General features: G+C 39.9%; 1 protein-coding gene across 2 annotated transcripts in view; it reads right to left on the bottom strand.

Moving 5' to 3' along the window:
* Positions 1 to 237: 237 nt before the first annotated feature.
* COPS2 (COP9 signalosome subunit 2) overlaps positions 238 to 14,636 on the bottom strand; it is a 40,928-nt gene continuing 26,529 nt past the window's right edge. For both annotated transcript variants that reach the window (XM_075273351.1, XM_075273352.1), the window contains exons 11-13: positions 14,338 to 14,420; positions 3,720 to 3,778; positions 238 to 1,796 (exon numbers count right to left, since the gene is read on the bottom strand). In XM_075273351.1, the coding sequence (XP_075129452.1) occupies positions 1,652 to 1,796; positions 3,720 to 3,778; positions 14,338 to 14,420 (287 nt within the window). In that variant the 3' untranslated portion in view covers positions 238 to 1,651. The remainder of the gene's footprint in view (positions 1,797 to 3,719; positions 3,779 to 14,337; positions 14,421 to 14,636) is intronic.

Raw genomic sequence — 14,636 nt, 5'->3', positions numbered from 1 at the left:
CAAGGGCATTTACTTAAATCGTAACTAAACTTTCAGACAACTTTTGATTTTCTGGCAGTAGAAATATCCTAACCCTGACCATTTGAGCAAACCGTGATATATATGTTTTATAATGTCTGTGATATAACTATTTTAAGTGACCCTCCCGTACATCCATACACAGTAACATTCAGTGAGTGGCAGAAACGGCTCTCAATACAGAAACAAGGAAGAGAGTTTCACACAAAGGAGCCAAAATTTGTTAATAAAGTAAATTACAAAATTTATTTATGACACAAATACAGCCAGAAAATCAAAAATTGTCCACAGGTTTAGTTACGCTTTAAGCAAGCAATTTCTCATTCTAAAATGTGAGAATGAACGGAGGGGCAAATTAATGTAAGTTTAGGCTTGTGGACAGAGTGACTGGGCTACTGTTCTACTCTATCTGGAACATGGCAGACAATGGGAGCTTCCTATTAATGTGGTCTGCAGCACAAACAACTTTGGTTCAAACTGAAAAAATTCTCAAAACGTTGCTATACAGGGTCGAACACTGGTGTTTTTCACTAAAGGTAAGCTTTATATAAAATCGTCCATCTGGATGATGAAAAAGTAAGCAATTGTAGCACATTGTAATAATACTCGATTTAGAATTTTTTCTGTCCGCTCTGAGACCACCACCCTTATTCAGCACAAATCAGAGCTTTGTAACTCATAGAAAAGTATGGTCTACAGGAGCAGCTGAAATTGTTTCAGAATTATTTTAAAAATACTTTGCAAAGAAAACAAACTAGTTTCCTGTGGTTAAGACAACAGTACACATTGGACACAGGTAAGAAATAAATATTTCTCATTTATTCAGCTTCGACTTTTCTACGGTTTGCTTTGTCAAGTATATGCAAGAGAAATGAAGCTGTATTTTGTGTTAAATGGAGGAGTACCATCAACACGGCCTCAAAAATCACTGCAAACAATTTATCCTGCAAGTATTGCCAAATGTGTCTTGCGTTCCCAAGCAAAAAATACACAACTTCTTTTCTGAGCTGAGGAGTTTATTTTGCTGCTTGAAACCTAAGTGCCACCTTCTAAGTGCCTACAAATAATATATATATATATATATATATATATATATATATATATATATATATATATAATATGTCATAATACTCCTTGCTAAATGCAGCCAGCAGGTCAGTTTGTTCAAGGAAGTTTCAAAAGAATACGCATTTCAAGTTATTGCAGGTTATTTTACATATTTTTTTTTCTTTTCATTCTTTAAAGGTAAAACATGTTTATACTGAACCAACTGTAATATGTCAGTGTAGAGTTAAAATTGTGACAAAATCTTCGCTCGGGACATGATTTGCCTGTGGCAAACTTTACTAGAATGTTATACTTTACAGGGCAAGGTGACAATACAGCATAGATCCTGTGATATTTTGGTTATCTTCTGGAGGTTAAAGCTGTTTTAGTTTATTCTCTTGGGAAAAATGCAGCAGCAAAACACATACCAGCTGATCAGAAAGCACTTCCTTTTGTTTTTTTCAGGGCACACACACACCAACCAACAGTAGTTCATCTTTACCAATCCAAAGTCCTTTTTAAGGGTTACATGACTGCACTGTTGCCTTTAAGTACTTGGTTTGCTATTACGTAAAAGCTTGTTCTGTTAAGCAAGCTTGCTGACTACAGCCTGGTTGAGAGAATTCAACTGATTGGTCCATTTATCTAGAGCAGTGTATCGTGCGCCACCTCTCTTTTGATGGTCTAATTCCAGAAGTTGGTTAACTTGATCAATCCGCCCATGAATAGTGCTACAATAGGAAAAAAAAAAGAAAAAATTGTATTAATTATTGTTGACATACATATAATATCTGTACATCACACACACCGAATAGCCACTTTATCAGAGACACCTGTCCTTTGACATTGACCACTCCCCTGAAATGAGAATACCCTGTCCCCTGGACCATGCCCATGGAGGGCCACAATTTAGTTATGGTAGCATGCCAACAGTTCAGGTGGGTGGAGTAATATTGTTTGTTTGAATGTATTCTAGGAATACCATTGGACTTCTGATACCTGTGCACCCACGATGAACTGCTGTGGTTCTGAGGACCAAAAAAGGTTCAACGTGCTGCAAGTTCGGTGTCTCTAATAAAAATGTACATTCTGAGTGCCTTGTGCAAATTTATATTTTATATAATGTACCGTATTTTACGGACTATAAGGCGCACTGGACTATAAGCCGCATTGCCCATGAGCGCCTTATAGTCCGTCTCGGTTCATATATAAGGCGCACCGGACTATAAGCCGCAGTCCGGTGCGCATTATATGTTATTGAAAGCGGCGGCAGGCAGACTTTGCCAGCGGCGCTTAACCCCCCGCGTGCCAGCCGCTTCTATTGGAAGCGCTCGGCAGGCGAGGAGGGGCTCTATCAGCAAAATCATGCTGATAGAGCCCAACCGTAAAAGTTAGATTAAACCCCCCCCCCGTTTTAAAATAAAAGCCTGAAACAGAATGTGAAACTTACCGAGCGGTGCAGGGTGGGCGGGCATTCAGGCCTCCTCTTCCTCCGATGTTCCGTCCTCCTCCTCCGCCGCTCGCTAACTGATAATGGCCTGGGCGCATGCACAGTAGCCGTAGAAGCATTATGATATTGCGCATGCGCCCAGGCCATTATCAGCGAGCGCCGGAGGAGAAGGACGGAACATCGGAGGAAGAGGAGGCCTGAATGCCCGCCCTGCACCGCTTGGTAAGTTTCACGTTCTGTTTCAGGCCGGCGTGACAGCAAGGCTGCCGGACACTTCCCATTCATTTCTATGGGAGCCGGCATGCGAGCGCTCCCCATAGAAATGAATGGACTGCTTTTTTCCATTCATTTCTATAGGGAGCGCTCGCATGCCGGCTCCCATAGAAATGAATGGGAAGTGTCTGTCCATTCATTTCTATGGGGAGCGCTCGCATGCCGGCTCCCATAGAAATGAATAGGAAGTGTCCGGCAGCCCTGCTGTAACGCCGGCGTGTACGGCTGTGATACACGCCGGCGTTCCGTACTGTGAATGCACCCTTACGGTGCCTTTTATGTATATATGGAAGCGGCACGCAGACTTTGCCGCCGCTTCCATCCATATATAAGGCGCACCGGACTATAAGCCGCACTTACGATTTCTGAGGAAATCGTAGGTTTGTGCGCCTTATAGTCCGGAAAATACGGTATACACACACACATTACGGAATTTATCAATGACATAAATGCTGCCAGAAAATAAAAAACGGTCTGAAAGATTAGTTACGCTTGAATCTATCTGGCTTTTCAGATTTTGAGTGAACAAAAAACTTGTTCCTACTAGAAACTGATGAATAAATTATAAACTGGATATTAACCAATTTGGGGTGTGTCCCTAGACATTCTCCAATGAGCACTGTATGTATAGATACTGCCCTTTATAAAAGTGAATGGTAACGCCCAGTTGTCACTTTAATTATAAATTTATAGGACTAATGGGAAAAAGCAGTTATGAGAAATGATGCTCCAGTGTTGTGATTTTATAGTGAATTCCATTATTAAAACAGGAACGTCAAGAGTGGTAACAGGTCATCTTTAAGCGGAACACTTCCCTTCTAGGCTCTGGTGTGGTCATCAGTGTTATTTAACAAAACACAATTATTTATAATCTACAAAATGAGTGGTTAGCAAAAAATGCAATGCAAAAGAAGTATAAATGATTACATACTTATCCAGTATGCACTGCACCAGCAAACTCTCAACGTCCGCTACATCTATGTTAAGCTCCTGGAAGAAAGCAGAAAGAAAAACATTATGAGAAAGGTCCATAAACTTCTTTCACTGAGTGTAACAGATATAATACAGTGTAATATAGATACTAATACAGTACAGTGTCAGAAGTAGGATAGCTAAACTCCATCTATTTACACACAGTCATGAGAAAATGCCCACCCTCTCTGAAGTCTATGTATCAGGACATAACACACACATCTGGTCTTGAGGCGGTCTTAAAAAGGTAAATAGAACCTGACTTCAGTACATGACAAATTATATGGTGTCCTGATTTATTTAACAAAAACTAAGCCAGAAGAGGTGTGTGACTATTTAAGCACAACCACAGTATACTTTGCTGATGTGTAATGTCCATGTTAAGTACAGGCAGCACATAATCCTACTGATTTTCGGGTTATGTCCTGTCTGTGGTTTTTCTGTGATTGCTTCTCTTTAAGAGGTACTGGGGATTAGGTTTATAGCTAAATTTACTGATGACAGATTCGCTTTAAATAAATAATAAAAAATGATGGATTCTGTTATGTGGTGGTGTTCAATTTCAAGGCCTCATGTACACGACCATGTGTATTTTTGGTGTACTAGTCATGTTTTTCCACGGTTGCACACTGACACATTCATGTCTATTGCCCCATACATGCAGTAGAACATTTTCAAGGGCCCGTGAGACCCCGGCAAGATTCAGGACAGGTCCCATTCCTGGGTTCACTGACATCATGAGGAATGGGTGGCACATGGATGTATTCCATGTGTTGTCCAATCACAGTTCGGCTATATGCATATGGTTGTGTGCATGTAGCTCAAGTCTTTATAAGGACCAACTATTAAGGAAATTAGTTACTGTCTGTTTGTGTCTGTTATGATAGGTGTCCATTTCTTTTTTTTTTTTTTTTTAAAGCGACACCAACGGTAGTGTGAACCCTATCATACATTTGTAATGGCAAGAATACTAGACTTCATTGCTATTCTCGTAGTCAAAGATATTAAAAAGTGGGCAAATTCCATCTAAATTTTTGGTAGATCATTTGCAAATGGATACATCACAGCTGTCTTGACTTCTTTAAGGAAAATGTTCATTGTTATACCGTGTTAGCCAGTGGGTTGGAAATATAAAAAACAAGAAAACTTGATAATCTTCAGTAGTTGATACCTTTTTAATGGCTAACTCATAATGATGACAAATGGCTGACGTTTCGGCACCTCTAGGGTCCTTTATCAAAGTAAATTTAAAAACATTTCTGAAGGATGCATATATATATATATATATATATATATATATATATATATATATATATATATATATACAGAGCAGGCACAAAGGGTGTTAGATTTCAGGAAGAAGGGGGGGGGGGTTGTTAGTAATTGGTAGAGACAATGTAAACACTTACAGGTCCTTATCAGTTCACACGTTACTGTAAAAAGACATGAAACTCTGTGACGCATTAAGTCCACACTCGAGTGTTAGAAAGACGCATACATGAGTATAAATTCATGACACTGCTTCTCTCTTTGATCTGAAATTCCCTCTCAAAACCAAAATTTTCATGTGATCGGTGATATTGTGGTCCCCATTACAAAAATGCTTTGACACGGGAAGGTCAATTCTTTGTTCTTTAATTGTATGGCAATGTGAGTTCATACGCGTTCTAAGTTGCTGTCCGGTCTCTCCAACATACAGATTATCAGTTGAACATTTGGTACACATAATTAAATACACTACATTGGATGTGCTGCAGGTGAGGGTACCTGGAATTTTATATTCCTTGTTCGAGTTTGGTATCTCTATCCTGTCAGTGGTCAGTATGTGAGGGCAGGTTTTGCACCTCTTATTTCCACATGGAAATGTTCCTGTGTTAGTTGGAGGTGACAGTGAGCTACTGACCACCATATTCCTGAAGTTTGGTGGCTGTCTGTAGCATAGGAGAGGGGGGGTCCGGAAATATGGATTTTAGACGGTGGACTTTTTGCAGTAGTGGATGTAATTTGCGTGTGATTCCTCTCAGCGTCTCCAGGTGGGGGTTATATGTGACAACCAGGGGCACTCGATTGTTATCCTTTTTGGTATTGTATCTTAATAAATCCGATCTTGGTATCCTGGTGGCTCTGGTGATTTGCCAAGATCTTGGTATCCTGGTGGTAAATCACCAGAGCCACAGGATACCAAGATCGGATTTATTAAGATACAATACCAAAAAGGATAACAATCGAGTGCCCCTGGTTGTCACATATAACCCCCACCTGGAGACGCTGAGAGGAATCACACGCAAATTACATCCACTACTACAAAAAGTCCACCGTCTAACATCCATATTTCCGGACCCCCCCTCTCCTATGCTACAGACAGCCACCAAACCTCAGGAATATGGTGGTCAGTAGCTCACTGTCACCTCCAACTAACACAGGAACATTTCCATGTGGAAATAAGAGGTGCAAAACCTGCCCCCACATACTGACCACTGACAGGATAGAGATACCAAACTCGAACAAGGAATATAAAATTCCAGATACCTTCACCTGCAGCACATCCAATGTAGTGTATTTAATTATGTGTACCAAATGTTCCACTGATAATCTGTATGTTGGAGAGACCGGACAGCAACTTAGAACGCGTATGAACTCACATCGCCATACAATTAAAGAACAAAGAATTGACCTTCCCGAGTCAAAGCATTTTTGTAGTGGGGACCACAATATCACCGATCACATGAAAATTTTGGTTTTGAGAGGGAATTTCAGATCAAAGAGAGAAAGACGCATACATGAGTATAAATTCATGACACTGCTTCTAACACTTGAGTGTGGACTTAATGCGTCACAGAGTTTCATGTCTTTTTACAGTAACGTGTGAACTGATAAGGACCTGTAAGTGTTTACATTGTCTCTACCAATTACTAACAAACCCCCCCCCCCTTCCTCCTGAAATCTAACACCCTTTGTGCCTGCTCTGTATATATATATATATATATATATATATATATATATATATATATATATATGCATCCTTCAGAAATGTTTTTAAATTTACTTTGATAAAGGACCCTAGAGGTGCCGAAACGTCAGCCATTTGTCATCATTATGAGTTAGCGATTAAAAAGGTATCAACTACTGAAGATTATCAAGTTTTCTTGTTTTTTATATTGACTTCTTTATGAACACAAAGCATGATCATACTATAACTAAAGCATAAGAGATGTAAGGTTATTTAAAGGGGCTCTATCAGCAAAATCATGCTGATATAGCCTTTAAAAAGGCTATTCAGGCACCGTAAATGTTATATTAAACTACCCCCCCCCTCCCCGTTTTAAAATAAAACCCTAAAAAAGAATGTGATCTACTTACGCATCGTGCACGTTGGGCGGGCATTAAGGGTGTGTCTCCATCTTCATCCACGCCTCTTCTTCCTCTGATGTCCTCGGGTCCCGTCCTCATCCGGCGCTTGCGAACTGACATTGATATAAAAAAATGGCCTGGGCGCATGCGCAGTAGAAGCCGCATGCTACTGCGCATGCGCCCAGGCCATTTTTTTTATATCAATGTCAGTTCACGAGCGCTGGAGGAGGACGGGACCCGAGGACATCGGAGGAAGAAGAGGCGTGGATGAAGAAGGCGGCGCACCCTAAATGCCCGCCCAGCGTGCACGATGCGTAAGTAGATCACATTCTTTTTTAGGGTTTTATTTTAAAACGGGGGGGGGGGGGGGGGGGGGGGGTAATTTAATATAATATTTAGGGTGCCTGAATAGACTTTTTAAAGGCTATTCACGCATGTGTGGGGCTCTATCAGCATGATTTTGCTGATAGAGCCCCCCTTTAATGTGTGCAGTTTAATATGCTCACAACTCCACTTTAGGTATCTATTGCACATGTTACGCTCATCATCTCCGCATCAATTCAGTAACTAAATACTGAAAGCAGTATTCTTTCTGAATGATGGCACGTACAAACAACAGCCTTGCGAACTATTAATGTGACACCACACGGTGCGCACAAACAACTCTTGAAAGAATACTACTCTACAGGGTAGTTACTAGACAAATCACAGAGGGTGCATCTTTGCTCCCACTATCAAAATATGTCACAAAATGAAAATTTCTTTCTGTGACAGTAGTTACTAGGGTGTGTACATACTGTAGCTTCATTCAAATATAGAACAGCAGCTACCAAAAAAGGATCTGTGGCCAAAAAACATTGATTGCACATAATAACAGAAGCAGAAACAGTCATGATTTACTTCCCATATAAATCAAATTCGCCCTGGACTATTGCTTGTAATTGACACATGGAACCTGCTCTTAAAGGGATTCTATCATTAGAATCCCGTTTTAAGCTAAACCCACGTCGGAATAGCCTTAAGAAACGCTATTCTTCCCCTATTCTCCTGTGGCCTCTCCCATTCAGTCACAGTAAAATGGCGACGGACATGCGCAGTCAGCGCTTTTTGAAGAAGACGTTACGGGACAAGGAAGAATAGGCGGAGAAGACGAAGAAGATGGCGCTGGATAGTTTTCTCGCAGCACTGGGAACTGAGTGAAAACGAATTAGCATATGGACAAAAACCAGGATATTTAAGGAACGGCAGCACGGAGAAGACATCTAAAGGTAGGGGAAGAATAGCCTTTCTTAAAGGGGTTAGCCACTTTCAGACCAATATTGAGAAACAAATGTTCTGGTTTGTATAATAAAAAGTACAATAATTTTCCAATATACTTTCTGTATCAATTCCTCACGCTTTTCTAGATCTCTGCTTACTGTCATTCATTCTGTTACTTCTAGAGGATAAAGCTCTGACCATGGTCATGTGATTTATGGTCCATGGTCATGTGATTTATGGTCCATGGTCATGTGATTTATGGTCCATGGTCATGTGATTTATGGTCCATGGTCATGTGATGAGCACACAGGTGCCGCTCGTTATAGTCACAGCACAATAATCAGACATCTGCCTGGTAATCAGCTGTGCACCTGTGTACACATCACATGACCATGGACCGTAAATCACATGACCATGGACCGTAAATCACATGACCATGGACCGTAAATCACATGACCATGGTCAGAGTTTTATCCTCTAGAAGTAACAGAATGAATGACAGTAAGCAGAGATCTAGAAAAGCGTGAGGAATTGATACAGAAAGTATATTGGAAAATTGTATATCTTTATTGTACATTTGTTTTTTAATATTGGTCTGAAAGTGGCCAACCCCTTTAAGGCTATTCCGACGTGGGTTTAACTTATAACAGAATTCTAATGATAGAATTTCTTTAACTCATTATCCCCATATATGCAGTCTCCTGCTAAACAGATATATATATATCTAGCCTAAGACAGCTTTGCAATACATACACTGTACACATTTAGTGCTATATATTGCCTGTAGATTTGCTTTATAGCAACTCCAGTATGTGACAGTTTTCTATATATTTTATGTTGTATATTGTGTATATGAAACTTTGTCACACCTACCAACAAAGAGTTTCCGGTCAAGAAAAAAATCCAGATAAGATATTAAATGTCAAGCACATGACAGCCTGAACGTAATAGAGCCAAAGGACTGCACAAACAGTAAGCCATATCTGTTGTTTGCATGTACTGCAACACCCAGGGAAAAGTTTATCTTTTCTAATAGTTCATTGTGTAACTTTATGAAATCTAAATTCCTCATATTACAGTGTAAATGTAACTCAACTACATAGTTAACCTTTTCAAAGATTTTACTGTACGTCGTCATTCCGTGTGTGCTAACTACTAAAGGTGTATTTCAGCAACAATAACTAACTTTCCTGACCATTTGCTAGCAATATAAAACTAGGCTCGCTACCAATTGTTTGCCACATGCTGAACCCCTGAAAGAACACTCTTTCACCAACTTCACCCATTCAATTTTTTCGCAACTGTTAATGTCCCTAGCTCAACTGAATTTTTCTCTCAAGCCGCCACTTTTCCTGAGCAATACGTGCAGTTAATTTTGGTGCCGTATTTGCCATTTAAAGGGGCTCTATCATTGGCAAAAGTCATTTTTAACTAATCAGATCCTTGCAAAGCCTTTAGAAAGGCTATTCCACACCTACTTTTTGTATGTAAATTGCCTCAGTAGTGTTTGAATAAGTCAGTTTTTATTGATATGCTAATTAGATACTTCCAGGTGCATGGAGAAGACTCATTAGCATATGAATAAAAACAAACTTATTCAAAATCTACTGAGGCAATTTACATACAAAAGTTAGGTGTGGAGTAGCCTTTCTAACAGCTATGCAAGGATGTGATTAGTTAAAAATGACTTTTTCCAATGATAGAGCCCCTTTAAGCTCTGTAATGCCAGAAGGGCAATTAGACAGAAGGAAGGGGTTCATAACGTAACCGTGGGATGCCAGGGGATTGCCAAGGCAGCCAGACACCTGACTGTGCGCTTCAACTTTACCATATAATGAAGGGGTTGTCAAGGACTTGACTGCTATCTGTTACCATCACTGACCATATGAACCTTTGGTGTGAATGTCCAGTAAATAAAAATCTTAGTTTCTAGGTGTCTGAGTTAATATCAAGTATATGCCACAAATGTGTTTATGGCATGGTAGACTCTATTGTATTGTTGTTCATCTACGATTTTATTTACCCAATTTTAAGGATTCATACACATGACCACTTTATAGCGGTTGTCGGGGACTGTGATATTGATTGCCCTAGTCTCCTCACTGCTTACCAAGCAAAGCATTGTACAATGAATAGTGTTGTTGGTATTGTATTTCAGCCCTATTCATTTGAATGAGACTAAGCTACAGCATAGTCATGTGACGTCGAATGTAATGTCACTGCCCAAGAAGAGGAAGTGGAACTCAATATCATAGTCCTGGATAACTCCTTTAATTTTACCTAACATGTCATGTTACTGCATAAAGGAGCTGAACCCTATCTAATAGAAAAGAAGTATTTTTAGATATGGCAAATATTTTAACTCTTAAACAACAGGGAGGATTATGTGTGCCAGTTTTCTGAAAAACAAAGCATTAAAAGCTGTTTGCCCAATCTGTTTTTGTACTGCCCATGTCTTAATAAGGGGCCATGGGAAGGGCCCACCAGATTTATAATGAGATGTTTAAGCTGTCAAAAAAAGATTGCAAAGTATGTCCCCAAACTTGATTTCCAAGTTATACTTTCATGAAACGTTCATTTTAATGTCTATGGGTTACACAAGAATCTCATTCCATCTTTAAATACCTGAGGCAGCACAGTCTATATTAAATTACATGTGCTTTACAGGAAATCTGGTTAAAACCAAAAAAATTGTGATCTGACATCAAGCTTGTCCTCATTATTATAGGCATATCACCAGCTAGTGCTCAGAGGGAACCCTGACAGTTCAACAATGGAGTCATATCTAAACTTACGCTATTGTGGATTCTGGCAGTACTATAGTTAATCTGCTCACAGATACGAAAAAGGACATGAATGGTAAATATTCACAGTGACTATGATATTCACATGATATCACAGTGAAAGATTAAAATTAACAATGGCAGAAAGGTTTATTTTGTCTGTTTTTTGCTCATTCTGGTGATAGATGATATCTTATAAAAATAAAAGTTTGTTTCCAATGTCATCAATGGGAAAATTAAAGGGGTTGTCCAGGATAAACTGATTATCCCTTAAAGAGGACCTTTCATGAGATCGGGCACATGCAGTTCTATATACTGCTGGAAAGCTGACAGTGCGCTGAATTCAGCGCACTATCGGCTTTCCCGATCTGTGCCCGGTGTAAAGCGCTATCGGTCCCGGTACCGTAGTGCTTTACAGTCAGAAGGGCGTTTCTGACACTTAGCCAGGGTCGCCCTATCACGCTGTACTGTGTGAGCGGGGAGGAACGCCCTCTCCCTCTGCTCACAGTGCTCGTCCATAGATGAGTATTATCAGGAGGGTGGGGGTGTTCCTCCCCAGTCTTAGAGCACAGCGCGATAGGCGCTGCTGGGCAGAAGGGCATCCCTGGCTAAGTGTCAGAAACGCCCTTCTGACTGTAAAGCACTACGGTACCGGGACCAATAGCGCTTTACACCGGGCACAGATCGGGAAAGCCGACAGTGCGCTGAATTCAGCGCACAGTCAGCTTTCCAGCAGTATATAAAACTGCCTGTGCCCGATCTGATGAAAGGTCCTCTTTAAACTAAACTCCCTCGCCTACCTAACATCTAATTTACTTCAATTTATAAAAAAAAAAAAAAAAAAAAAAGTTTAATTACCCATATCCCTGGAGAGGTCATGTGAAGGATATGGAGGGACATTTTCTGATAATCCGGTGACGTTCCATTGCACTGCTTCTGCAACGGAACGTCACCATCACTGTTCCCCCTCTCCAATTCTCTGCAATACTTACCAAGCCTTCCTGGGTGCAGGGGAATGGGTCCTCCCCTTCTTCCTGTCTTCTAGCAGTGGGCGGAATAAGTTAGCCAGGGAGATGGGGAGGGTGGGAAGGGCTAATAATCAGCAGGATTGCTAGGTTAAAGAAAGATAGGGGAGGTGGAGGGGCTAGTAATGGGCAGGATCGCTAGTCAATGAGAGTGGGAGGGGGCTGGGCTTAGTGAGATGGAGAGTTTTGTAATGGAGCGAGAGAGGAGGGGGGGCTGAGTGAGAGGGAGTTAGTGCAGCAGCTTACACAGGAAACAGCACAACAGGAAGCTAACACCAAGTAAACAAAGGCAAAAGATGCAGCAGTGACTAGAGACACACAGAAATCACTCCAATAGCTGCTAAAGATATATGGGTGTATTTATTAACCCATCGCTAGCACTAATAGACCATTATTAAAAAAAACCAAAACATTTCTGCCTGGAAAACCCCTTTAAGTAGTCTTGGCTTTCAGTATATGGTGACACAAAGAAAGGAGCCTTTTAAACACTGTTTTAATTGCACAAAAGTGGTAAAACCAAAAAACAAACATACTTGGTATTTTATTCCTTGTAAATGATAGAATTTTTTTTAAAAAAATCTGAGTTCTTGTTCTTATTTGTACTCCAAATTGGTGTTATTTTACAAATAAAACTTATCCTATTAAAAAGCAAGGGCTACATAGCGTGACCTCAGTTGAAAAAAAAATAAAATATAGCTTTCTACATGAGGAGGCACAAAAACACGGGGACAGGAGAATATTAAAATCAACATCTTTCAAGTGTTGTATAAAGGGGCTTCTCTCCACTCAGGCTGTTTGTGTATTGACTTTTAGGGAACAGAATAAAGGACTCAATAAGATGTGTCCATATTATTTTGCTGAAAACTGCACAATATATGAGAATAATTCAAAGGGTACCAGAAATTAGCATTTCTTTCATATGCATTTATTGCATGCGGTGATAAAATATAATTTATCTCCATGCCACTTGGATGCACTTTTTAATTCTTTATATTTTTAATATAAGAAATTTGTTTTATAAATTCTTTAGTGTCGAATTTAATTTTTTTTTCCCATATCATTCAGTCCCACTACGGGATTTTGTTATGCAAGTAAGTGATCACTGATATAATACACTACAATACAGAAGTATCGTTGTCAGTGTAATACTGGCAGATATCTTATGAGAAGATGCCAGATGCAGAGCTTAATGGGAGTACAAAGATGGCATAAATGAGGACTTCTTGGGGATCCATGCATACTAGTCAGTGTGCTGTCAGAGAGGGCTTCTGATAACTATAGAGCACGATCTATTCTTGCTCCATGAAATCGTAACAGATCGAAACCACACACAGAAATGAATAGGGGATGGAAGGCACGCAAATGCTCAAAGTCAATATAAATGTATATATATGATTTCAGCCCCCCTCGGCCTGCACAAGACTTTACTCTTCTAGTTACGATGGAAACCTATAAACACTCTGTAATAACATTGATCGGGTGACAGGGAGAGTCCAACTGCTTAGATTATTAGATTACCCTATTAAAGAGGTTAAGTAGCTGGGAACAGAGGGTTGTTTGAGCCTGCTAGTCAATTGTTGCTGGTCTCCGACAGGTATGGCTTCTTATCCCATGGCCTCAGCCATAAACATGTACATCCTAAGGCCTTAATTAACGTACTCTACAATATAAGCAGGGTTCACACTAGCGTCAGTGTCTGACAGCTAGTGTCCGATGCTAATGTCTGCACAAAATGTTGCGCGGGCATTAACATCGGACACTAGCTGTGTCCATTCCATTTTGCATTATTTTAAATGGGATATCATGTGTGTCCTTTACTGTCCGTGTCTGTCCTTAAGTGTCCGTTTGCAAAGATGTCCGATTTTTCAAGCAGACAGCTAAATCCTTCAAGATTTTGCGCGGACATTAGCATTGGACGCTAGCTGTCAGACACTGACGCTAGTATGAACGCCCCCATACATGTAAATTAATTTGCAGTATGAGGTAAAATATGATAACATGCAAATAAAACATTGCTTTTAGAATAATCAAGACAAAATATGACACATAAAACACAAGTTTCATTGCAGCCAAGTATTCTTAAGAAATATGGACTCCTTGTATTAATACAGAAACTCACTGTGGTTTCTGAGAAACCAAACAATAGTACAATTCTTACCTTGGAAATAAAAGGAATATGTATTCTTGTATAAGGCTTAATTAATTTTATAAGCACTTGTGTTCTGATGTTTCGTAAAAGCTCTAGAAGAAACAAAATATATTAATAGATTTTTAAAAATTAAGGAACGTAAACAAATATGTAAGCCATGGAGACATTACAAATGTAAGACGATAAAATTAATGTAGCAACTCCAACACTAACAGAAAAGAGATGTTCACATGAATGTTGGAGTTTTTGTTGGAGACTCTGTTGCAGAGTCCAATGAAAGTGCTCCGTGCAGGACTTTTTCCTCCCCC

This window comes from Leptodactylus fuscus, chromosome 5, assembly GCF_031893055.1.
Source record: "Leptodactylus fuscus isolate aLepFus1 chromosome 5, aLepFus1.hap2, whole genome shotgun sequence".
Classification (NCBI taxonomy): Eukaryota; Metazoa; Chordata; class Amphibia; order Anura; family Leptodactylidae; genus Leptodactylus; species Leptodactylus fuscus.
This window is presented reverse-complemented; position numbering and strand designations above follow the sequence as displayed.